This window comes from Catharus ustulatus, chromosome 11 (genome assembly GCF_009819885.2).
Source record: "Catharus ustulatus isolate bCatUst1 chromosome 11, bCatUst1.pri.v2, whole genome shotgun sequence".
Taxonomy (NCBI): domain Eukaryota; kingdom Metazoa; phylum Chordata; class Aves; order Passeriformes; family Turdidae; genus Catharus; species Catharus ustulatus.
The window spans coordinates 9,047,346-9,074,017 of record NC_046231.1 but is presented as its reverse complement, the minus strand read 5'-3'; the positions used below and the strand labels follow the sequence as shown (position 1 = coordinate 9,074,017).

At 46.9% G+C, this 26,672-nt stretch overlaps 1 protein-coding gene and 1 long non-coding RNA gene across 5 annotated transcripts in view; one reads left to right on the top strand and one right to left on the bottom strand.

Annotated features, from left to right (window-relative positions):
• Positions 1-11,878: 11,878 nt before the first annotated feature.
• LOC117001278 lies at positions 11,879-20,928 on the bottom strand. Of its 3 annotated transcripts, none has more exons than XR_004419004.1 (3): positions 20,875-20,928; positions 19,517-19,957; positions 11,879-12,553 (listed from the first exon to the last, which is right to left on the bottom strand). It is a non-coding gene; the product is annotated as an uncharacterized LOC117001278 (long non-coding RNA). The 3 variants fall into 3 exon arrangements; XR_004419005.1 differs by lacking the exon at positions 11,879-12,553 and adding an exon at positions 16,729-17,782; XR_004419006.1 differs by lacking the exon at positions 11,879-12,553 and adding an exon at positions 16,729-17,744.
• Positions 20,537-26,672, top strand: part of ZNF423 (zinc finger protein 423) — a 225,754-nt gene continuing 219,618 nt past the window's right edge. The window contains exons 1-2 of one of the 2 annotated variants that reach the window (XM_033069467.2): positions 20,537-21,064; positions 21,618-21,871. In XM_033069467.2, coding sequence (XP_032925358.1) covers positions 21,832-21,871 — 40 coding nt within the window. In that variant the 5' untranslated portion in view covers positions 20,537-21,064; positions 21,618-21,831. Of the gene's footprint in view, positions 21,065-21,575; positions 21,872-26,672 lie in introns of those variants that run through there. The other variant, XM_033069468.2, reaches the window with a different exon arrangement.

The window sequence follows — 26,672 nt, the reverse complement described above, 5'->3', positions numbered from 1 at the left end:
GGTGAAGAGTGACGAAGAATGGAACTAAAATATTCAATGTTGGAAAGCGGAAAAAGAAAGGTAAAACCAAAAAAAGGTCGTGGGGATGAAACCAGCTCCTGTGCATGGAGAATTAGGTTGAATTGGCAGGCCCAAGGTGCGGTGCAGTGGCTGGGAAGGGCTTGGACAGAGCAAGGTGTACACTCTGGCTGTGGAGACCCCCATCATCCATTTTCCTTGAAACAAAGATAATCATGGCAAAAATTTTGCAGTTACTTTTGCAGGGTAATGAAGGGCAAGAAGTCTGAGCAGCTGAGCAGGACCCCCAACAGTCTGACCTCCTAGTTAGTTAACTGGTGTCTAAATGAGACCTGTGGGTGTCAAAAGCAGGGAGCAGGAAGGGCTGGTGCTCTTCAAAACAGGTCAGTCTTAAAATACACATTGCACATATCCAGACAAAAATTTTTACCTAGAAGATTGTGAGTACAGTGCAGCTCCTGCTGCTAGACTTTTGCTGACTGCTGGTGTAAGGTTTCAGGATGAATATTTCTGGATTTTCACATTCCTCTCCACATGGAGCTGCACCTTTACAGAATCCCCCAGTAACAGCACTGATGTTTTCACACCTGTATTTAAGTCATCAGAACCTTCAGGTCTCAAAACTAGACCTGAAAAAAAATTTTAATTGAAGGTTAGCTAATTGCTGTCAGAAGCAACCTCTACTATGTGTGTTTGATGAACGTGAAGACTGGGACTCTGTGAAGCTCAAGCAGGAGAGGCAGCATGGCCCCAGTGTCACAGGAAGCTTATCAAGAGAGGAGTAATTGTAGATTTCTCTTTGTGGGATAAACCAAGGAGTCAGTTACACTTAAATGAGGATATGCTTAAGTTAATTTGATTTTCATACTAGATAAAGCATGGTGATCATTCACCAAAGCACTTGAGCTCAGAAGAAAGCTCTTTGCGGCCTGAGGAAGGCTCACACGGAGACCATTTAAGCTCTAGCTTCCCCTGTCCATCCTCCTCTGGAGCCAGCTGGGCTTTTGAGGAGACTCCCTACCCCGGGGGATTGGTCCCACCCATATGGATGTTTTCTAGTTCTCTTCAGCCCAAATGGGTCACATTAGGGCAGATCAGCATGAACCCGTCTGCCTGTGAGCTGGTGCAGGAACCCCAGAGGGGTGCCTGGCAGCCATGTGGAGGGGGTGGACGCTGGACACTGGTGTGTTCAGCAGATGATGCCCTAATTCAGTTTCCAAACAGTGTTTTACATTTAGGTTATGCTGACAGGGAGTACCTTGCAGCTAAGCAGGAAAAAAATCCCCAGATTTGCATGCTTGGGGGTTTGCACCAGTTTCTCTTCAGCCATGTATAAGCAGTGCAAGTGAAACCGGGCTGCAGGTTCTGCAGGCAGGCAAAGCTCAAACGATTTGCCAGGCCAGACGTGTCACTGCAGCAGAGCCATAGCTGAGCCCAGGCATCCCCTGCCTCGTGGGCAGCTGCTACCCACAGCCTGGCTGTGATGTGCTCCCTCTGAGGGTGCTTGGCTTCCTCGCTGCCAAGGCCAGCTCGTTTTTCTGGGAAGGAGGCAATGTTGCAGACAGCAGAGCTGCTCTCCTGTGTGCTACTTAGGAGGACCTCCCATGCCCCAGATACATCAAAGTGTATAACATTATCTCCTCATGGAAGCGCTGGGATTCTGCTGCAGGAGTTTGCAATGTTGGGGCGGTTTCTCGCTGGGAGAGCCAGACCCATAGGTGCTGGTGGTGTGGGCAGTGGCAGCAGGCAGCTCGAGGATGTGGCACCTGCAGGAAGCAGAGACCTGCCAGGAGTTGAAACTGGATGTCCCTGCCAGGAGCCCCATGTCACCCGGCACTGGGAGGTCTCCGCTGGTGTTAACCTCACTCACGTCTTCCTGCTGTGCTCCCTCCAGGGATGTGTTTGTAATGGGATTGGAAGGTGCCAGCAGTGCATAAGAGTGACAGACAAGCTGTTATATTGTTATATTTTGCTACCTATCATTTTAATGTCACTTTTAATGTATGAATTATACCCCCATTGTGTGTAATTATATTTCTCCTCCCAACCCTGCTCAAGGAACAATGAAAAGATGGAGCTGTTAATATTAAAAACAGCACATCTCTCTCAAAAAAAGTTAGAGGTCACACCTTAATTCCTAGTGCATAAGGATAGTTAATCAAAAGATGATGGGACTAGAATGAGTATGGGGACAAAAATATCCTGCACAATTTCTTGTGGAATTTAATTAGAAAGGAAGTATTAATAGCATCTGTATATGCAACTTTATTTTGCCTTGCAATGTGAGCCTAACCTGGAGCCAGACTGATGAAAATCCCAATGAACTTCTTTTTCTTTCCTCTTCTTTTGTTTTTTTTTGTTTGATTTTTTTCCGCTTCCTTTAATAAGGGAAAATAATGAGGTAAAATCAATAATAATAATAATAATAATACTTAATATCAACAAACCCCAGCAGGAATCAACTTCCTATCATCTCTCTTTAGAATTTCCCTTTTAGGTCAAGAGATGATGCTAATCGATGAGGCATTTTGCAAAAGTTCGTGCTCTACTTGTCCCAGTAATGAACCTTCAACCTTTAATTCTCTTAGTAGCATGTAGTTCCTCGATGGGAAAGTCACTGTGGGGGCCTTCGTGTTGAAAAGCCAATTATTTATGCTAACTGGGGGCTTGGTACTGTTTGCCTTTGGTCCCTGGTTGCTTGGGTAGGCCTGTTCCAGGCCACCCCGACACTGCGGGATGAGAGCTGGCTGCAGATCAGAGCTTCCAGGCCGCTTTCTTCCCAAATGAGGGACTCTGCTCCCAGGGCAGGGACCTCCTTCTGCCTTCAGATTCACAGAGTATGCCTGCTGGATGGCTTGACTGTAGAATGTTTTAGCAGAAATATAGATAGCTCATTATAACAAAGAAGTGGATTTCTTTCCCTTCCCACTCAAAACAGAATCAGGTTTTTAATACTCTTTTTCATTAATTTTCTCACAAGATGAGAAAAAACTGAATTTAGTCAGTGTCTTACAACTTGATTTCAATTATGAGATCATAAAGCAGATTGTTTTTTAATGAATTAAAAAATTCATGATGAAAACTGCAACTAAAATATGAATTATTCTTTTTATTATTAATTTGTTCACTTTCCCATTGTGGTTGCCACACAGGTGGGCTGGAGGCTGGCTGGGGGCAATGGGCAGAGCATGGCCTAGCTATACCTGGTGCTGGGGCACAGGTTTGCAGCTCTGCTGGGATGTAATGGGAGATGTGGACCACGGGGAGGTGAGAGAGTGTGAAGAGGAAGCCAACATTAAACAGGATGGGTCATCCCCTGAGGTCATACATCTGTTCCCAGGTGTGCTTCAATTAATGCTATATATGAGGCAAAGAGTCCATTCTTCAAGTGCCTCTTTCTTTTTTTTTTTTTTTTTTTTCTGTTTAGCGATCCTTATGCTAAAGGAGATCAGGCACATAAGCCGAATTAAATTTCATCCTTAGTCCCCAAGCACACTCTGGTGTGCTGGTTGCTGGTGCCAGAGACCTGAGTGAAGCCAACCCCACTTGTGCCATTTCCTTTAGCTGGGGCCAGGAGCTTGTCCAGTGGTTTCAAAACAACAGAAAGCGTGCTCAGGTGTCCCCTAGGACACCTCTGCCCAATGCAAATGCTTTAAACTGTCCTTCTGCTTCTTCAGGTCATTGTTGTAATTTCAGAAATACGCCTTTTCTTAGGACAGTAAATGACCTGCACAGCCCATCAGTGATGTCAGAGCCTTTCCGTGGCAGTGCCTGTCCCTCAAGGAGCACAGACCAGACAGCCATGTGGAGCAGGGCCTCAGTGCAGAAACTGCAAGGAGACAAGATAAACAAAGACCATTGCCATCCCAATCATTTGGTGAAGCCAGTTCCTTGCCCTGACATGGGGCTGTTTGCCCATTGAGGTTTTATGGCATCACAGGTAGAAAAGAAGCCAAAATTTTTGCTGAGCTGCACCATAAGTGACGGTGTTTCAGCAAGAGCTGCCTCCTTAGTGTTGGTGTCAGGAGTAGAGATTCCCAGAGCAGCAGCAGTGGGATTAGCCCCTCACAGCAGGGATGGCCAGAGGGGGAGCAGTGGGAATGGCCAGAGGGGGAGCACAGCAGGCCACTCTATTGGCAGATGCCTGTTAGGAAGGGGGAGCACTTGGCTGCCTCAAAGCTTGGATTTCTGCCTCCCTAGGCAAAAGAGCATGTTATGCAAGGGAGGTTTGCATTGACCTTTAAAGACAATCTCTGCTAAGCATTCAGACTATTGTTTTGTAGTAGCACCCTGTTTTCCTGAAGATTCTTCAGTGTGGGCTTCTGAGGAAAACTGAGATCTTATTTTATATATGACATATACAGAATGATCTCTCATCATGTCTGGAAAGATTTAAAAAGTATATGTGGGAGCAAGTGTCATCTGGGCGTGAATGTTTAAACATAGACCTTCTGAGATAATTTGAGTCCCTGGACTGAGGGCCTACACTTAGATCACTGACTCAGCTGAGTGATTTTTATGATTACATGGAGCCAGGCAACATGCTAAGGGCTGAGCACTATGTGAATAATAAATAATCTCACCATTTGCATTCTTCCTGCATGCCTGTTTTTCCAACCAACGGCCCTGTCTACCTTCTGGAGGTGGTGGAAGTCAGTGCTTGGTTTATGTCTCATCAGATGGTGGGACAAAACCAGTGAGTGCACTGACCTGACATGCTGTGCTGCAGGGCCAGCTGTGCCTGCCATAGGACCACTGTGCTCATACAGCCACAGTAGGCTTGTCCAGCCAGCCAGGCACTGGAGAAGGGGATCATGGCTGGAGTGAGAGTCCACTGCCAGCACTGCAGCAGAGAGACACTTCTGTGGCAAGGAACATATGTTCCCAAGAGATTGTGGTAGGATGAGCTCATGGTTTCTTCTGCTGCTGTGAGTGTCACTGCAGAGGAGGTGGAAATCCGGATGGGCCTGGGCATTCTTCCTTTGCAAAACCCTTTATTTCTGGATGGGAACCAGTGGCTCCAGCTTGAGTGGAGAAGAGGATGGCTATCATCTCTGTGCAGGGGCAAAGGCAGGTTCAGGCACTGAGGCCGCTGGCCACTGTCGAGGATTTCCAGCAACTCCTAACTCTCAGGCTCATGCAGGCACTTGGGCTCCAATTATAGTGATATCTTGCTCTCAGTCCAATTAAAATTTCATAATCTCTCCACCAGCTGGGGTGGACAGAGTGTACACCAGGTCAAGAAATATCTTCTAGCTACAGTACTTCTCTGGGAAGTTTTTGGCTCCATGAGGAATAGTACCTATACAGATCTGATGGAGAAGGGCTGTAAAACTGCAGAACTTGCAGCTTCCTTGCAGCCCTTTTTGCAAACTATTTTATTCTACGTTTGGGGGCAGGAAAATTAGGCTTTGAAATATGAGTTGTAGATAAGGCTGTGAGGAAGCTTAGGATCACAGCCTTAGGTGAAAATAAAACTGTAATACATAAAGCATTAAAAAGGTGAAGTATAATGGCAGCCTCCAAAGACTTGTGAACAGCTTCAAGGCAGTCTGCCTTATTGCTGCGATTTTAACATGAATTATATGACACTAGGAAAGACCTGCTCCTGATCAGAGAAATGGCTACATGGCTGTTTGCTGCAATACACCAAGGGCTCTATTTTAATCAGAGGTAGCTGCCATTCGGCCACCTTTTTGTTAATAGTATTATTGATTATTCGGAGCTGCTCACAAGCCTCAAAGCACTTTACGGAATTAGGGGAAGCCTCTGGAGCAGAGTTGTTGTTTGTTAGTTTGTTTTTCTTCTGCAGAGCAGTTTCACTGCAGACCAAATCCTGAGCTCTGTATTTAGCTCCATCTTAACAAGACCTGGCTTAGCCAAAGCTCCCAGTGGCTTTGGTGCTCGCCCAGCAAAGGCAGTGAGAGCCTCAGACCCCAACCACTGCAAGTGGCCAGTGCAACCAGTGGCACAAAATACTTGGAATTTTGTCTAATAATGCCTAAGAATTAAATTTGTAAATAATACGTGAATTAATTAATTTGGGTCTTGCAGATACCCATCTTTGAGCTGAGCATTGGTCACAATTTGGGAACCGCTTGTTGTGGGCAAAGCCAGGTAGGATGCACTGCTGCAGCCCCACACAGAACAGGACGTTTGAGGCATCCAGCCCAGGCATTTCTGGAGCACTTGAGCATGTTTTGATTCACCAGCCCCAGTGAATACAGATTCAACCCCAACAATTGCCCATGTCCCTCCATAGAGGTTTGGATTGAGAAAATGATGTGCTGGGAGGTAATTTGTTCTCTGAACTTGCACTGAAGATGCAGTTAATGAGGGGCAAGGAGATGGGCAAGCATGACTTTTCATCAAGTAGGAAAAGTTTCAGAGCAGAAGTCATTGCCTGCTGTGAGCAGCTTCGGGCCTGGCATGACAGCAGCGGTGCTGCTACCATCTGTTGGTGAACAGCAGAAAAGGAGCAACAATAAACCCTCAATAAATCACATCCCAGACATGCAGGTACACGTGGCACCATGCTGGCCACCATCCCTCAGAGAGCACATGAGGGTGTGCTGTGCTGCAAAGACCCCTCAGAAAAGCTGGGTCAGAAGCTGCCCTGGGGACAGTGCCGGCTGTGCTGGCACTGGTGAGCAGCAGGTGACATTCAGCTTGGGGCAGAGAGGAAGGCAGGCAGCAGGAACACAGGCAGAGCACTGCAGCAGGCTGCCAAGCAGCAGTGGCCTCCCACCTTGTTTTCTTCCAAAATCCCATCCCTGGTGGCTCTTCTTCGGTGGAGTGGCAGGGATGGCAATGTCAGGGGGACAGCACAGCTCCTGGGCTGCAGCTTTGCCAAGGCCACCCCGTGTGCTGTGAAGCACAGGCTCTGCAGGCACAGCAGGTGTTGGGGCCAGCAAGCCCTGCAGGCTGGCTTCTCCAGGGCACAGCAGCTGTGTGGAGCAGCCCTGGCACGATGGAAGTCTCCTGGTGAGTTAATTCTGTACTCCCAGGCCCCTTTAGCAGAATGTCCTAGTGTGAGGGAGCCTGGCAGAGCTGCAAAGAGAGTGGGCTGAGTCACTGCAAACAATGGCTTTAAGAAAGTGATGGTATGTCTTAACATCCAAGAAATGCTTGCAGAGATCTGAACCTGCCCTTGAAGGTGCTACTAACCCCTGGCAGAAGGGTTATGGCTCCAGAGATTTATTTTTTGGTTTAAAAGACACTCTATTTATCATTTAAAAGTGCTCTCTAAAATGGCAACCAGCCTTGACCACAGCTCATCTTCCCAGCTCCCTGTGGAGCAGGGCTCCTGCAGTTCCCACAGAGGTTTTCTGTAAATGTTGTAAAGCTCTTTTTGTATTTTTAATAACAAGGTGGACAATAACTCTATTTACAGGGAAATCTTCCTTTTTCAGGAGTATCATGTATACCTCTTTCTTATTTGTTGCTCTCTGTTCCTACAACCCTCTTGCAAATGGGTAATCCTTGTTCTGATTTTTTTTCTAGCAGGGATGTTTTGTTTTCCTGTTGGCTGATGCTGTCTGTTAAGTCTGTGGAGGATTAACCTATGTGCTGTTGCTAGGTGGCCTTAAGCAAAGAAATAACGCAGATCACAGATTCCTGCATTCCTACAGTATGTAACTCCCTTGTTCAGCAAGATTTTTCGTTCTCTGTCCCCTCATGTTTTGTGCTTATGGTTGCAGAGGTATTTATTAGAAGATGCACACATAATTTGAACAAAAATAATGGACCAGAGCCTTCTAAAACATCAGGTTTATTTGATCTTAAAATATTTAGTAACACTCTTTGCCAGCTCTTTCCATGGCTTGTCTTCTGACAGTGTCTAAGCCTCTTCCATAATTTTTAGATTTTTCTCTTCTTCATGTGAAGTCTTGGGCTCCTGAGGGATACCCAGCTCATCATCACAGCCCACAGGCACTGGGAGAAAGGGGTTCCAGTGGGGCTGGGGATTGCACCCCTCTGAGACCACCCAGGTGTGTCAGGGTCTCATCAGGGTCAGAGCATGATGTGTCTGGGCATCCCATTTTGTACAAAAAAAATACCTAGAGCAAGGAAGAGTTCAAGGAAGAGCTGCAAAAGTGATTGCAGGGCTGATAGAATCATCTGGGGAGGGAAGATTAGAATTTTGTTGCTCAGGCATGCCTTACTGCCAGGCCGCTGTCTACCAGCACCTGTCATATTCTGCAGCACTTTAATGCTTTTGCTCAAAGGACCTTTGAAGTCTCTTATGACCCAAATACAGCCTAAATCATGGAACATTCCCCAGAGAGACATAGCAGTTATTGGCTCAGTTTGCTCCTGGTGAAACTGAGGCACAGTGATTTGAGAGCATTGTTTTCCTCGTGGCATATGCTCAAATGTGCAGTTCTCAAGGTGACTGCACTTCCCACTTCTCATGGACACAGAGCCAGAGAGGCAATGCCCCAAGGCCATAGAATACTCACCAAAAACCCAGCTACACTTCTGTTGATTCCAGAGCCTAACTTCTGTCTCTGCTCCATCTCCTGTCCCTGCCAGTATTGCTCTGGTTCTCTGTGCCCTGCCTTCACAGGCATATTTTCTGCTACCAAAAATAGTGAGAGGGATTTGTGGTGTGGTTTCATAGTAAAATAGGACTCTGCAGCCTTCTTTTGTGTGTGCATATCTGTACCAACTTCTGACAGCATTGGAGAGGCAGTGAAATCAAAGGTACCTTGTATCTTCAGGTGAGCGGTGGAAGAGCAGCCCCTGTGAGGGCAGGTGAGTGCTCTTTGCTGTGTGACCCTGGAGAGAGCACCTGGAGTTCCAGCTCTTCCTGGGAGGTTGGTGTCTGCACCTCCAGAGATAGCCATCAGAATGAGCCCATTGTATTTATCTGGGAAAGTCTTTTATCCCAACCTTTTTTTAATTCTGTTGTTGGACAAGTCATTCCCTCTCCTGACTGCTAATATCCTGGGATTTAACTTTCTTTTTTACTTTAACCCATCCTGCTATTTAAACTGCTTGTAAGCAGCATTTATCAGCCTTCTTCAGAGGCTGATTAGAGCTGAGCAAATACATCACTGTGAATATTTAATGACTTGGAGTTTAAATTTTTCACATCTTTTCTTGAGAGTTCATTTTATAGACATTTTCTGATATGCAGTTATTCTTAAATCGTTTGAAATCTCCTGAAATTGCACACTGGACTCCTAAATGAATATTTCACACTGATGCTGCACAGAGCAGTTAACAACTGGCTATGTAAAGCCCACACTGCTGTAGACAGGTCCAGCCAGCCCCATCCATGGCCCCATGCAGCTGTGCTCCGAGTCTGCACACTCAGGTGTGCAAATCTAGGCAGCAGTTGGCATAAATATTTTCCATATCCAAAGCATGTTTGCTGTTGCTGTTTTGTCCATGGATGCTCAGGTCATTTGACAGTAAGGAAAAGGCAGGTACAGTACAGCCCCAGGCAGAGCTGGCAAAACCCACACCAAATTACAGAGATCTTTGTTTTGCATCACTATCAGTTGCCCGCCTCTATTTCTGATTCCCAGCTAGGAGTGATGTGACTGACGGGCCTGCCGAGTGCTTACTATGGATACATTCCTCATTCTCAGCCTCTTGTTTTTCAGGCTGGCTCGCATGTTGAATCTGGCAGTTTGCATTAATAAAATAGTTGGTCTGAAATGCCCACAGGAGTTTTTTTTCTCCTAGCACAGCAAGGTGGAGTTTTTTTGTATATACAAAGGACTCTGATGTAAAAATACATATTTCTACAAAGCTCTTCTGTTCCTCCTCCTGTAGCTCTTTAGTTTGGCGGCCCCAGTCTGGCCCGGCGCTCAGTACTGGGGTGGCCATCTGCACCCTGTGAGCTCAGCACTGCAGCCAGGATGGGCTGGTGTGGGTAGAGCTGCACTGAGGGCCTCACACACACTGCTGGAGCTCACTGCAGTGAGGAAGGGTGGGCTGGAAACAGGGCAATGGCCTGGGGTTTCGGAGCAGTCTAGGGCATGGTTAGCTCTGACACTTGGTAAGCCTTGGTTCATTACCAAGTGTCACTGTGCCTCAGTGACCTGTTCTCATCCAGCTAGGCTGCCTTTATCTTGAGCAGGAGACTGTTAAAAATACCCTGAAAAGGCAAGCTTCTTTGTTCACACTGATGTAATTAGTAGCTCCTAGGAACTGGAGGAGCTGCAGAGAGTGCCTGGAAACAACCCCTGTCCCGATGCCACCCTGTGACTGTGACAGGAGCTCTGTGGTGGTGCTGGACAAGGCACACCTGAACATACAGAACTCCCAGGGCAGAGCAGAGGCATGAGAACCCTTGGGCATGGGTCCATGAGGACCTACAGGCAGAACCCATCCCAGGGCTGGTGCCACTGACCCCTGGAGGTACAAGCCATATTTTTCCTCCTGCCATGGTAGTGTCTGAGACAGCAGCCGACATTGTTTCCTCCGAGGGACTGTCTCCAGCCCCCGCGTGCTTGTGGCCACCCAAGGCAGTGAGGAAAGCGGCCTGGAATGAGCAGCAGCCCCGCACATCATGTCTCAGCCCATGGGGGACAAACCTCCCTCTCCAAATTGCTGGACAAGAAACAAACTGCTGTGTGTTGGTAATTGTTTTAGCTCCTGAGGAAATCAGGACAGTTGTTGCTACCTTCTGAAATGACTCAGCCCTGCGGTAGCTTCCAGCTGAGAGCTCTGCCAGGTGCAGATGTCTGAAAATGCCAGAAGAGAAATTGTGATGGTTTTGTAAACTTTATATACAAACTTTTGTAAACTTTGTACAAATAAGCAATTTTCTGCAAGTTGTCTTTCCCCCCCTTTCTTATATAGGAGAGGACCCTGTTCTCTATTCCCAGCTAAAATTGGGAAAGTAGTGAAAACCTGGCACTATCGATGTCTAACTTTCAAAATATGAAGGCTAAGGTTTTGAAAAGGCCTGAACTTACTTGCTGGGAATTTGTTTCCACTGAAAGTGAAGAGAAGCTTGGCATTTAGCTTCCCTAAATTCATTGGGAAACCCCAGCCTACATGCCTGTTAGATATGCTGGACCCTTCAGGAGCATTTCACAAACTAAAAGCAGAATCATTGATGTAATCGAAACTTCCTGAAGTTTCTGCTGGCCTGTGGTATGGGGAGTGCTCAGCTGTTGGTTATTAATGATCTCACAGCAAAGAGAAGGCTCGTACAAATGTTATGTCTTATTGCTATTGATTGGTTGTACGGGTATTACTTGACCAGAGTATGGTGAAATTGATTAACTTTATTAATTATTTATTGCGCAGTAACTAGATATTTAATGTATCTGTACAGCTATTGTGTCTCCTCTGCATTTTGATTAACATTTCCTTCATGCAGAAGTACAAACGCGTGCAGTAAAACATCCTTTCTGACGAAATCCAAAGGCTGCGGGCTGCCTGCTCCCGGCGAGGCTGCTTCCCCTCGGGAGCTGGACCCTGCGCGGAGCAGCCACGGTCGGACCGAGCCGTGCGGAGCCATCCAGGGGCCACGGCCCTTGCAAAGCCTCCCGCGGCCCGGGGAGAGGAGCCGTTCCGCAGCCTCGGCCGAGCCAGCGGCGCTGTGAGAAGGCAGCCAGTGCTGGAGGGGGCACTCGGTGTGTGCCCCGGCTGGCAGCGCAGGGGAGGCAGCAGGGCCCGCGGGCCCCGCTGCGGGGCTGGCGGCAGCGCCGTGCAGGTCACGGCGGGCTCTGGGGGCCGAGCCCGGGGCAGGCTGGCACGAACCGGAGCGGCCTCAACCCAGCGGCTTTGGGTGGCGTTCGGCTGGCCCGGAGAGGAGCCGTGCCCGGCGGGAGGGCCCGAGCTGCCCCTGCCGCCTCCTCCTCCGCGCCCCCGCTCCGCGCCCCCGCCTCGCCCCGCGGCGCCGCTCGCTTTCTCACAGCTCCCGCTGCTTCCCGTTCCTCCCCCGGCTCCCGTTGCTATGCCCCGCCGGGCCGGCCGCCGGCAGGAATTCGTGGCCTGTCCAGCTGCTCCCAGCGTGGCCCCGCGCCCCGGCTGTGAGCCGTGAGCCCCTCCGAGCTGCTCGCCCGAGGCTGGGCACAGCACCAGAGCTGCGGGCTCCCAAATGGTGCACCGGGCTCTTTCCCACGGCGTGGCTACACGGAGCTTTTACTCTCGAGAAGACGTGTCAGGACCTGGCATTATGTTGTTCCCCGAGTGGCGATGGCTCCCGAGAACGGCCATCACTTTGGAATCACATTCCCCCGGGATGTGCGGGCAGGAACACTCAGCCCTGCAGCCGCCACTGTGGCCGGTCAGAGCCGGCCTCGCAGCGCCCACCGTGCCCGGCGGCTGCGTGGCGATGTTCGAACTGCCCCGGTGCTCCGGTGCCGTGCCGTGCCTTTCCAGCCGGACCCCCATGGCACTGCCGACCTGGGAAATCCCCTGGCAGTCCACGGGAGTCTGACAGCAGTGGTGGTTGCCCGGAGAAATGGGCAAGGTTCTGAGTAGGAGTTTTTCATCTGCTGCCCTCGTGGATGTTTGTGCCCGCCTCTGGGAAATTCCACGCACTGGGACCCTGGGCATTCGGTGCCTGATTGGAGGACACAACAATAGTATTCAGCAACGTAGCAAGATGACCAAATAAACAGCAGGGCAATTTTTTAAAGTGGATACCATTATAAGTACTTTAAGAATTTGCACTGATGCATTTAAAAATGTGCTTTAGGACTTAAAAATAAAACCCTAAAAATAAACATAAACAAATCCAGTTCTCTTTAAAATCCTGTGGCTCTCCTGTTTTGCCCAGCTGGCTGTAATCCTTATTTCTGATAAGACTTAGTCCTTTCTATCTATGAAAGGAGTCCTAATAAGAGAAAAATAAACACTGCCAATCATAGGATTTAAACAGAACATCAATTGGGCTGATAACAGGGAAATATTCTGTGACCCTTCCAAAACCCTCTGGAGAGATGAAACTGAGAAAGGTCTGAAGAAACATGCACATTCTATAGAAACTACTTGACAAATCTTACTGAATTTAATAGAGAATGAGATCTTTTCCCTGGGTTTTTGGCATCATAATTCAATAGCAACGAGATAATTTTCTATTCAATAATTTTCTATTCAATAGTGAAGAGATAACTTTCTTGTGAAGTTTTTTAGAGGAATAAAAACTGCATGTTCTCATGCTGCTACCTGTTCCCCACCACAAGCTCATCCATGTTATCGCACCAAATCAGAAGAGGTACCATAAATATCTTGATATTAAAGAACAAACTTTCTTTAAAATGCCTCTTTCAAAACTGCCTGCGGGTCTGCCTGTGCAGCTGTGGGGTTTGCTAATCAATAGCACCATGCAGTACGTTGTGTCTTTTTGTGTAATTACAGAATGAAAGCGGGCACAGAAAAGAACCAAGTGGAAACTATTAATTTTGTAGAATGGGACTTGATTTGTGTTTCAGTTTTCTTTTCTTCGGTTCAGTGGGAAGGAGCTGGAAGAGGAGGTGACAGCAGCAGTTCGGCTGCCTGTCCTCAAGCTGCTTGGTTTAATGTGAAGCCACTGTTTGGAATTTGCTTTTCTGGACCTGTGAACAGCTCTGAGGGTAGAGAGGCAACATCTCCCGGGAAAGGGATATCAGGCAGGGACAGGCTGAGCTGGGACACATTGTACTGCAGTTGTGAGCTTCGTACACTACTTGCCAAAGTAGAAAGTGATGGTTTTCATGGCAGAGACAATCTCGAGGGTGAGAAGGTTTTGGTGCAAAGCATCTTGGTGCACACTTTTTTAAGACACAGCAGCAGTAGTAGATTGCTGGGTAATGCTGGCATGATTGGAAATATCCTCAAGGACTATTATTTTTGTTTGGTTTATGGGGAAACAGGTGAGGAGAGACCACTTCTCCCTGTTGTTTTATTGGGAAAATACCAGGGGAATGGAAGCCTTTGGAAATATAGGAATTTTTAGACAAGCTGTGCCTACCCATGTAAAATGTTTCTAAGAGTCCAGAGCCTGGCTACAGGTTGCTCTGTGACTCCTGATAGGAGCTGCTCCAGACGGTAACTGTCTGCTTGTGTTTGGCAGTCTTTGATACCACATTTTGAGAGTTCCATGGTGTGGGTGCCCCCAGGTCTAGTTTCCGGGGTGAGTTTGCACCGAGGCCTCACAGCACTTCCTAACCCCTGCTGGGACCGGGCTTAATGGCTGAGAAAATCCACCATCCACCTCGAGAGATGATCCCAGACTAGTGTGAATGGGACTTTCTGACTGCAAGGTGGAAGGAAAAGTGGTGTGCCCACTATTAGTTATTAACATTGCTAAACCTTTTCTCTGGGTAGAGAAATCTTCTGTCTCTGGAGTGTAATTCTGAACGTCTCATAAAGATTACACAGATACATGGCACAGAAATTTATAATTGAAAAAAGAAACAAGGATGCCTGAATGTATGGGGGACATGAATCACTCCTAATGCTGGAGGTCGATCCATAATACCTTAAACAAGTACTCAGAGTCCAAGTGCTAATTATCTGCTAATGGGGTATTTGTTCTCCTTCAGTTATGTAAAGCACACAGCATTCAACTTAAAGAGTGCACTCAAATGGCTTTGTACTGGAGAAGAAGGAACAGCTTTGAAGGCTGCTGCCATGCTTTGCCCTGGAGCTCCTGGAGCCCCTTGCTGAGGTCCTGGTGCTGTCCTTGCTGTGCCTCTCCGGCTTTTTCACTTATTCCAACTGTCTTTCGTTCTCCACGTCTCAGCGTTATCCTAGCCAGCAATGCTGGCAAAGATGTGAATAAAATTATGAATCCTATATGGTGGCTTTTGCCACCGCTGCTGGCCAGAGAGCAGTGAAGATGCCTGTTGAGTACAAGGGAGCTTCCACCCGGGAAACAAAGCCCGGTAAAGTGAATGAGCTCTTTGATCGCAACCCTGGTAAGAAAGGGTCTCACTGGGCACGGTGAACTATTCTCACGGGGAAAGAGATGCAGTGACCCATCCTCATTGCAGAAATGCCTTGTCGGAGCTTGAGGAGCTGAGCTGAGATCAAGGAGAGGGTGAGGGATAAGGGCCCGTGCTGGAGGCTGCAGCTGCAGAACCTGTAACATACCTCCACTGGCCAGCTCACCCCACAGCCGAGCACCTTTCCTTCAACAGGGCTTCATCCACTTTTAACTAATTCAAATGAATAATGTATTTTTAATTCTTTATGTCCTTTGAGCAACAGTACAGACCAACGGGAATAAAAGAACGCAGAATATGTGGATCACTGAGAGAGACTTTTCTCTGAGCTGTGATAAAAAATATAGAAACATGATACTTTCTTATACTAAACATCGTAAGTTATTAAGTAACATAATAATGCTCTAAGTTATCATTACAGGAATATTCAAAAGGCAGATGCAGAGCCTGGAAAATTCTTTGTTCTAAAGGTGTTTTTGTCACGAAGTGCAGATCCTCTGCCTGACTCCCTCACCTGATTGGAACAGAGGCCAAAATGAATACTTTGCTTGGTCAGCTATGGAATACCTGCTTATATTTGTAGGACATTGCATGACCTGTGTCTTTAGCACTATTATCAGTAATGACTTTTACTGTAACTGTAGGTGGAGGTGCATATGTCATTCATCTACAGATCAGTATTTTGTGATATTTGAGCTAAAATCAGCTCCAGTGTACAATTGTTTTTCAAAAAATGCTCCTAACTACACCACTTACTCTGTCTTGACTTCAGACCACTGTATCTTCTTTAACTAAAAAAACACAAACTGATAGAATTAAGAGCCATACACAAGTGAAAAAAAAATTAAAATCACTGTGCTTATTAGAGATGTATGAATACCAGTATTGGTCCACATGGCATGTGCACATGAAATGGGCTCCTAATCCTGTTCGTACTAAAATGTGTTTCACAGTGAAACTTCCCCTTTGTTTTTCACTACTCTTGATAACATCTCAATCCCTTTTCACTGTAATTCGCCCAAATGTAAACTCAGGCGCTCAGGCTTGATGCTGCCTGCAGACACACCACCGATTCTTCACGTGAAGCCTTTCCTGTCTGTGCACATCCTCCCTCTGGATGTACCTACTTTCTGCTGCTCTGTAGACAAAATTTAAGGCTATGTTAGTCCTTGCTTATGACTAAAATGTGGGATGCCAGTTATTTATTTATGTAAAGTGTTTGGAGGCTTTGACTCAAGAGCACCATAGAAACTGGGCTGGTATTGTAGTCGGGGCTTTTATTCAGATTGTCTGATGCGCTGCGGATGCCGCCTGCCTTTGTGTGCTCCAGCCCCATGTTTATCCCGACGCTGCCTTTGTGTTCCCTATTTGACATATTTTACTGTAAATAAAGAGAGACACTGTCTTGCAGCTGTATCCACTGTGACATTTGACTCTCTGCTGAATGATTGCATTGTGCTGTGTGCTTTGAAAACATTATCTCTTTTAAGAAATAATCTAGTCCTTTAATAGTTTCCTGCATGTGCCTGTATCCTTTGCACATCCGGAGAGCTCAGGTGTTCGCCCACCTCTGTCAAACCTCAGCCACAGCAGCTCCTGCCGTACTAGTGAGAGTACAAGTGCCTTGGTCTTGGCGCTGCTCAGTTCCCATTTGCCTGGTCTTTTTAGCTGCACCCTCTGATCAGATTGTGCAGTATGGCTTTTTCTGGGCCATGAGCCTTTTGCTACATTTCTTAGATATTATGCAGCATCTCTTAATTAGGTCTATACATATCATATATTCTTTATTATAGATTGACTCTTACTGGCTGCTCTCCAATTATGGTGATCTTCCCTCTGCTGCCTGGTAATGGGTGATCATCCTCTCAGGTTTTTTATGTGTTGAAGATATTCCTCTTTTTGATTTTAGAAAGTTTAAATCCTTACTGAGGCTGGTTTTCTCAAAGCAGGCCTGATTCATTGAGTGCCTAACTCCCACAGTCCTTGTTTAACATCCCTTTTATGAAGTTTGTATTTTTGCCTTTACACAACTGTACCATTTTTATGTAACTCATCATTGCAAACTGATTCTGAAATACTTTCAAAATAATTCTCTATATTTAGAAATGTAAAGAGGTTTGCTCTAAGTATTGAATGCAAATAAATCTATAGCTCTGGGCTGGTAGTCCTGTCTGCATTTTTCAGAGAATGGCCAATCAGTTTCCTATAAAGCTGCCAGGGTGGGACTATCTCAGATGTCACTATTGTTATGGATAGCATCTTCCTGAAAGTCATCAAACTTCAAAAATTATTTTCGCTGTGCATGCATGTGGCAGAAGAGAGCAGAGCAAAATGAAATCAACATCTTGAGTTAGCCAGCATGAAAAGCAAGTGTATCAGCTTCCCCAGAAAAGGAGCTCACTGAAACCAGTACTGGTGTCTTTGAGGAGAAGTATGGCAGCGAGTGCAGGGCAGGGACCACCACAGATCCGGGCTCAGTGCCTCCCTGTCAGCCTCGTGGGGCTTGGATGGCAAATCTGGTGGAGGAGGTGGCGGATGCCTCCACCAGCAAATCCTGTTTTTAGACAAGCATGCTGAGCTCGGGGGGCTCCTCTGCATCTCAGGACTGGTTCCCTCGCACCAGCAGCTGCGTTGTGTATAGTATAGGATCTGTGTCATGCATAATGTAGAACAATGACATTCCCAAAAGGGGTTACAAGCAGAGAATCCAGCATCCAAATTGTCCCAGCGACCTGATGAGACATGGACGTCATTCGGAGCTGCGGGAGGGCTCTTGGTTCTCTCCCGGAGAGAACAGCTCTGCACTCTGGCAGTCTTGGCTTTGTGCTTTTATTAAAATTCCCCAGAATAAAAAGAAAAAGCATCTGTGAGGGAACAAGATTGATAAGAGATTCAAAATATATTTTTATTGCATTCTTAAATTACCATAATTAAATTAAATTATTAAATGTATTTTTATTAAATTAGCACACAGGCTGGTGTCACTTGCCTTAAATATTTTAATAAAGCCTGTGAAGTCTTCCCTTGTTATTAGCGCTCTTGGAATGTATCTATTTTAATGAAAATATGACTTTAAGTTCTGGTGTTGGGAAAAGAGCCTGGATGGGTGAACTCTGGATTTCTCTGGGGGGCCCAGCATGGTTATGGGGTTTTCTTTACTCAAGAGTGGCTGCACATAAACTCCATGTATCTGGAGGAGATGCACAAATGATGTGTTGTGACAACAGAGCAGCAAAGTATTTAGGCACGTGTTGCAAAACTCTGTGGAGCAGAGATGTACTTACAGAGCAGGGCCTAGAGGAAATCTGTGTATTGCTGGATTTGAAGATCACAGAGAGGGATGAATTAATAATTATATATGTGTGTGCTACATTTAAAGACAGATTTATGTATGTGATTCATTTCTTTCTGTCAAACTTACCTTCCTGCTTCCTTTAGCTATAAACTGGGTATTTCTCAACACCATGGAGGGTGGTGGTTTTAAGGGTGCTGCTGCTTTTGCAACAGTTGTAGGAGTGAACTTAAACTACTTTCATGGGAGGGGCTGGGGATGCTCAGACCAGGGCTCCTCACCTTGTTCTGAACGGGATAGGGCCTTGCAAATAACCTTCTCACTGGCTCTCTGGCCACAGAAAGGTAAAAAAAATTAAAATGAAAATTTATAAATTTCTTGATGAATTTAAGAAATTGGGAAATGTTGGTTCATTTTAATTGTGTGATTTATAGTTATTTTTTAAAAATGTAGAAAATGTGGGAACAGAGAACTGGATGGCAAAGGGGCTTGGGGTGGCAGTGGGGCTTGGGAATCACTTGCCGAGTGGAAAGTGTAAAACTGAGATTGAAATCCCCTCTTTGCTTGATTGCACGGGGATTTGAATTTGGGTCTCTGAACTCCTCTGAGAGTGCCCAACCGCCAGCACATTCTGGGATGAGAATCTGTCCTGCTGAAGCTGTTCTGCTTTGTAAGAATAATTAAATATTCATTGGGCCAGTGAGAGAACAGAAACAAGTTGATAGCCTGGGGATTAAGCCTCTCCAATAAGACAAGGATACAGAAGTAATTCAGTTCCTGATCCAACTCTGATGCTGAATGGATATGAATCTAGGGTCACGTTGACGAAATTTACCATATCCTGTGTTTTTCACTATATCTATATCACAACATTTTTCTCTCCTTGTCAACCTTCCTTATTTCTTTACAGAAACTGTTACCACATTGGCTTTTATAGTGTTGAATCTGTGTCAGCTAGAGTTATCCCCATTTTTACTGGAATCAGAATTGGGGCCATGGGCTCTTTAGCAATCCATCCTTGTTCCAGGATGCCTTTTTGAACCCCTGATTTGCTACTTAGTCCAGTAGGGTGGAGGATGTATACTTTGATTATAGGGGTGCTACAGGAAACATTTTTTACTGTATGTCCAGTCTGTGGTGGTAATCTGGAATCACACAGTAGGAGGGAACTGTAAACTTTTAATATTACATTAATAAACCAAATAGTTTCTGTCAGACCTTAAGAAAACAAAAATTCAGCACTAAACATCTATTCAAGCATGATGCTGCACTAACAAAAATTTTTACAGTTCTATACTGAACTCACCTGATTAAACGACAGATTCATTCCCGAGTTGCTTGGGTTTCTTTTGGTGTGGGGAAAAAAGAAAAAAGGAAGATGTTTTCCAGATGGAGCTTAGTAGCAAGAAAGCAGTGCCTATACCCAGCCCTTGCACCCCCGTTTGATGCGAGCCCGCAGGCTGGGCAGAGCGCTGCGTCCTCACCACTGCCCTGGGGCCTGGCTTCAGCACCTTCCTCTGACAGGGCTATCTTCACAGGATCTCAGCAAAACCCATTCCTTTCATTCAGGACACCTTCTCTTTTGATGTCCAGATGTACAACTGGGCTCTCCTGATGGCCCATCACGTGCGGGGGTGAGGATGCTTGGAGACACAGTTCCTCACGCTGCTTGGGGCACAGCAAATGAAGTGCTGGATGCACCTTGTTCTTACACAGCAGTAAAGGCTCCGAAACGAACAATCCCTGTCTAAATGGGAGAGGAAGCTGATGGAGTGTTTATCTTGAGCAATTTCATTCATAACTTAGCACCAAGTGCTCTGTGAGACGACAATTTCAGATTTTTCTAGAAGCTGCCTTCCCAGTGGAGAGGCGTGGGCGACTCCAGGTCCTGCAAAATTTAACACCTTGGGAGAGGCAGAGTAAAGTAACTCTCCCTCCCAGCTCTGCACAAACAGGCAGCGGAGGGGTGTGTGTGTCTCTGTGTGTGTGTGTCTGTGCGTGTGTGTGTGCGTGTGTTAAAAACTGCCCGCGACTTTTCCCGCGGCCGCTCAGCCCCTCGCGCTCGGGGGGGATTTCAGTGCCCCCGCCGCGGTGCAGATCAAGCCCGGCCCGGCCCGGCTGCGCGGGGGCTGCGCTCTGCGGGCCCGGCCGCGGACTCAGCGCTGATCGGGCCGGGCCGGACCCGGCGGGGCTGGGGGGGGGGGCCGGGGGGGGCGGCGGCTCCGCGCGGCCGCGAGTCCGGTCCGCGGCGGCGGTCCGCGTTTTGCGGGCGGCCGCTGTATTTCCCGGGCCGTCCATGGCTCGGTGCTGTTGGCTCTCTCTCCGTCTGATCGGCGCAGGCTGCGCGGGGCTCCCTACGGGATCAGAGCGCTCCCCCGCCGGGACTCCACTCCTCACATCCTCCTGCTGGGACTCAGCTACATTTCCAGCCAAGCCTGGCTTTATTATGTGTGTCTGCACTGCAGCCCCAGCAGCAAGATCAGGAGGAGGAAAAGGAGCCAGGACAAAGAAAAGAGAGGGAGGCTGGCGAGAGCTAAAGAAAATAAAAACCCAGGGCAGCAGCGGCAGCAGCGGCAGCAATGAAGGCAGGAGCGGTGCCACCTTCCAGCGAATAACCCATGGAGGCAGCTAGCGGCCCCGGCATCGATGCAAAGAAGCACTTACCTTGTTCCGCGAAGTGCGTGCGTGCAGGGGAAGGCGGCGGCGAGCGCGGCCGGCCGCGGGGAGCCCACCCGCCCGCCCGCCCAGCTCCAGCTCCGCGCCGCGCACGGCCGGCCGCGCCGCGCCGGGGACACGGGGCGGCCGCCCCTCGGCCCCCGCCGCCAGCATAAAAAAGGACTCGTCGCCCTCCCCGGTCAGCGGCGGGGGCGAGGAAGGGAGAGGCAGCCGGGCGCGAGCGGGCAGAGAGGGAGGGAGGGGGCCGAGCGCGGCCGAGGGAGGATTTAGGAAAATCGCAACAAGGTCGCACCCCCGGAGCGCCCCGGATTGCCGGGGCCGGAGCTCCTCGTGGGTTTAGACACTGAGTTCTCGCCGCGCGCCCTCCCCCACCCCCCAGTCAGGGACCCCGCACAGGGCTCTGCTGCTTTTTTTTTTTTTTCCCTTTTTTGAAAAAAAATTATTTTTCCGAAAGTGCGAGCCGGACTGAGCCGCAGGGCGCCTGCAAACTTTAAAGAGAACAAAAAGGCGGGTGGGGGCGCGGGCCGGGCTCGCTTTGCGTCGGTAGAATTTGCACATCCAAAGGGGGGGAGGGAAGGAAGGAACAAAAAAACCCCCAAAAACCCAAACCAAAAAAAAAAAGAAAAAAAAAAGAAGGAAAAAAATTTGCAACTGTTGCTCCTGCGATTTTTCTTTTTTTTTCCTTTCTTTATTTCTTTTTTTTTTTTAAATTTTTTTTTCCCCGGGGGAAGGTGCCCGAGGGGGTGGAAAGAGGAGTTGAACTTGCCGCATTGCAACAGGCGAAAGAAGTGAGAAAATCAAATAATCGATCCCGCTGCTGCCGCTTCGCCTCACAAAGTTTGGAGGTGCGGGGGGCGGGGGGGCGAGAGTGAAGGCAGAGAGAGGAAGAGAAGGAAGGGACAGGAGGAAGACGAGGAGGAGGAGGACGAGCCACGGCGCCCGGACATGTCCAGGAGGAAGCAAGCCAAGCCCCGCTCGGTGAAAGGTAAGGCATCCTCCGCCGGCCCCCGCCGCCGCCGCCCGGCCCCGGGCAGCCGCCGCCGCCTCCGCCGCCGCGACGCGGCCAATCAGGGCCGGGGCCCGGCTTGGCGGGGATTGCGAATCCCCCCCCGGTACGGGCTGCTGGTGGCGGAGACCCCCCCGGAACCGACGGCGTCTCCCCACACGGGGCATCCGCCCGCCCGCCGTCCGTTCCGGGGCTGCGTGGGTACCGCGGTGCCGGCCGAGACTCGCCGGCGACACGTGTCGCGATAATTGATGAAAGAAGCCGGTGGCATCGTTGAGGCGGGGAGGGAGGAAAGTTTCGCGGTGATGCTCGGGTGCGGTGGCGCATCTGCGGGCCGGGGAAGGGAGGAATGAGCTCACTCGTGTTTTAGCCGGTTAGCCCGAAATTAATGTTCCTTTATGATTGGGAATAGTAGCGCCGTCTGTTTGCTCCTTCTGTCCAATGCGCGTAAGGTGGTGAGAGAAGGGGAGAATTAAACCCGATTTGATAGATAGGGGTTGAGAATTTGCTTGGGTTTCAAGAAACAATGGCCAAATTTAGTAACGGCTTTATGAGTAAAGGTTGGACATTAAACTACGCGTATCCTTCTCCATGCCCAGCGGAGCGGTGTTTAAAATCTGTTTACCTCCGTAAGAAAACAGCTGCTGGAGAAACGTAAAGGGAGGGCCGGGACCAGCCCTGCGCCGTACTGCACGCCTTGCCAGCTTTTTGACTTTTAAGTGAATTGGTGCGAGAGAGAAGGCGTGATTCCCGAAGCCTTTCGCTCCCAGCCACGAGGAGGTTAGCTGATGTTGGGGAAGGTTTTATTGTCCTCTGCACAAAGCAGAAGTCGCAAACTCAGTGGACCGGAGGCTTTGTTGTAGAAGCACAAAAGGATCAGAACTTTGGATGCCCAGAAGATGAAACAAAAAGTCCAAAGCTTTTGTAATTAAATAACTCGTGAGTGGACAAAATTAGCATGCAGTTAATCGACCAGCTAAAGAACAAATTGAAACCCCATCCAGGCCCTTTTAATATTATTTGAGAAATATCTATTCTTTAATAGATGATTGAAATGTAAGTTGTATGTGCTTCAAATGTTTATCAAGTTTTTGTAAAGTCGGTCCTTCATCTTTGTAACAACTTAATACCCCCTTAATCATTTTTCCCCAAACTAAGAGCACCTTTTAGCATTGTGCTGTGGGGCAGGTTTGCAGCATGGCATTGTGACCCTCTGCAATCCCGGACAATCTGCTAAAGGAGATACTTCAGTAATTGGTTACAGTCTCTGGGCAGAAGAAAGGGCAGAGATAGAGCTATTTCTAGGGGATGCTCTGAAATACATTGTTTGAAACTGAAAGAATCGCAGTTTGAGAACAGTGGAGCAGGCCTTGGGTCATGACTTCTCTCGGATGAGGGGATCACATTTAGTGGCCAGGCCTCTGGAGTTTAAAATATTCTCCTGTGCTAAAGTGTCACATTTAACATTCAAGAAATAGTTCTATGCCAGTGCAAACAGTGTTTGCTCTAGAAGCTTATTTAGTAAACCTTGACATCTTTTGACATACAATGTTAGATATTTATGATTTATTACTCTGTTGTTTTCTTCCTCATTACTTTTAGGCAACAATATTTCTTGCAAGTGGTTGATACTTTATAATGAAATTTCGACTCTAATGCTGATATAGGACTGATCACTATTTACATGATCACTTTTATGAATTAAAGCAGGTAGCTTACTGGCAAGTCAGAGCTGAGAAACGTTATCCCTGTAATGCAGAAATATCTAGAAGGTCTTTGCAACAGGGAGCAGGGTGAAGCCCAGTTTTTAAAGATTCTAAATATTTCTGAGGTCTCTAGGCACAAAAAAATGTTGTTTCCAGCTTCAGCATAAACTGGATGTAAATTACAGGTCTTAGCTTGAGCTGCCTAATGGGGAGTCTAAGAATGAGCTGAATCTGGGTAAAATGCTGGATAATGGGAGGCAGCTCATATGTGCATGTAGGATAAAGAAATTCTTCATTTCTTTATATTCACTCATATCTTCTGCTTGTAAAAAGTCCGTTGTATACATTTTGTGGTCTAGGGAGCTGGCAACCCAGTAGATTGCCACAGTACACGTTTCCATGGAAATAATTGAGATGTAATAAATAAAGGCATTCTGAGGTCATAGGTTTCCCAATTCAACTGAGAAGAAAACAAGCATAAATTACGTGGATATACGTGCGGCATTTAGGACTTAAAATAATTTAACATTTTTCTCTTTTCCATCTTTTATTTCGTTTTATATAGCAGCGTTGCTATTTATTAACCAGTATAAGATTTGTGTATCCTTTTTCATTCAGAAAGATTATGCACTAAAATAGGATCAGTTTGTGACTGTGATGAAAGGGATTATTCTGCATGCAAAAAGCAAGTTGCCTGCACTTTAGGTGGGAGCGATGCTGACTTTAAAGAAGTGATTGACTTTGGCAGAAGTATCGAATGTTGACAAGTCTTAGATGCATGTTATTGAAAATGAAGTGATAGCAAACCCAAAGTGGATGCCAGCACAGCTGCAGGTCAGGTGGCCCCTGTGCTGTATTGTCAGGTCTCAGGTTCAGCCTGGCAGAAACTTAAGAGTAGTTCCTGCAGCTGTAGCTCCAGCAGTAGCCCTGGGCTTCCCCCTGACATGGGATTTATGATTTGCAATACAATTCACTAATTTGTTTGGAGCATTAGTTTGTGCAAATTTGAAGATACTTATAGCTGGTAGTTGGGGACAATGTTGGTTTAAAGGAAGGTGGTTTCACATCAGTGAGAATGGAATAAAAGTGCTAGTATTGAGTCTTCATTGGTTTATGAAATAAACACTTAGGGGACAGTGTGGTGGTAGCAGTGATGGAATAAAATACTTTCTGAAGCCTTTCTTCACATCACAGATGAAGCCCATGAAAGTAATTTTCCTCAGCACAGACTCTTGCCCTGTTGCCAGTAACCTCAACTGCTGAGAGTTTTTTCAGTTCTCTGTAAGGAAGAGTTATACCTTACTCAGTGTTGTTAAAACCACGTGTACCTGAACCCCAGAACATAACACAGCTGTCACTGTCAAAGCACTCTGTCTTGTCCCCCATTACAGCTGATGGGCACTGATATTAACACCAGTGTCCTTAAAAGTTCGTTTGGTGCTGGCTGCTGCAGGGAGCAGGAGCACCCAGTCCGCTAAGGGGGCTGAGGAGGGCAGGTCTTTCTTCTTCCCCTTGGTCAAACTGCAGCTGCTCGTGCTTGGAGGTGGTTCTGGAAGGAGCAGTGCTGGGCTGCGGGTAACAGCAACCCAGGGATTTCCAGTCCCATGTAATGGTAATTGAGGCGTTACTGGACTGCCATTTGTGGGACTGGGCTCACATTGGCACAAGGTTTTAAGCATCAGATGCACTTTGGCTGCTGAATGTGACAGTTCTGCAAATTGCTGTCAGCTTGCGGGGGTATTTTGTGCATAAACATGCTAGTTGGTAATCAAACTGTTTTGCAAAAGAATGCACTAATTAACTCTAGATTTGTTATCCTACTTGAAGTTGCAGAATTGCTGTCATATTTTTTTGCCTTCTGTTGGCAAAAAATGCTGATAGAAACTTTTGATTCACACCCTACCTGCCTCATTTGTGTCAGTCAAGAAGAGAAAAGGGGGGTTGCTCATTACTTCGTTATCTGCAAAGTAAATAAAAATACTTCAACCATTTGCTGAGTTCCAATTAGTTGATTGCTATGAATGATCTTCTTTAAAGGAATGCTGTTTTACCTATCTGCTCATACAAAGGTTTGATTTTGAATGTCTTGTGAAAAGGATTCTCTTTGTCTTGATTGATGTCAAGAATAAAAGCATGATGGTAATATCCCTTTGAAAGCTATTGTATTGTCAGCTCTGGCTGACAGCAGGAGGCCCTCCTAGTGCTATAGATTAGCGCTGTGAAAACACTGACATTTTCTTTGTTATATTGCTGTTGTTCTGCTTGCAAAGTCAATTATACAATGTCGGAGCTCAGTTACAGAGTTGACTGTGGAAGTAACAATGTCTTTCATACTTGTCTTAAAGATATAATTTTCCTTTTTTCCCAGTTGATAAAGAAGAACCTGAAGGTACTGGAACAGTACATTCTGCAAATTAAATTTTGACAAGTATAATCATAATTGCCAAATACAAGAGACTTGTGCGATTATCCTTTAATTTTACAGTTCATTCAAGTTTCGGTGGAATTTTATTGATACAGTGAAAGCAGCAGCTAAAATTGATAAAACTCATATCAAATAAGATTACGCTCTTGATTGTTCTTTATCAAGTGTAGCTTTTGGGGGATTAGGAATAATTGGAGATGTTGGTGCTTCATTGTGGGGCTGGTGCCCTGAGAGCGTTTGAATCCATGCAGTATTCCGAGCACTGCCTTCAGGGATTAGCCTGCAGTTTTTAATTTTTGCCTGTGTATTTTGCTACAAGCCTAGCAGCGTTCTCCTCTGAACTCTGCAAGTCCCATTTTCCTGCCTTTCTCTCCCTCTGGTATGCTCTCCTGGACGGGATCTGGGTGGTATTTAACTGGTTTTACTGATTGAAACTCCTGCCTGTGTGCAAACACCTTTTAATTGCGGCCTGTTCCCATTGGTCTCAGTGAATATAACGAATAAACGTGGCCAAAAATTGAAAAGAGTGGGAAAGGTAATGTGAAATGTTTAAATATAAATGGGAAGAAAATAGAAATCTCATATTTTTATTGATGCTATGTCTAAAACCAAAAGAAGAAGAACTACCATTATACAGTTCTTGGAGAAT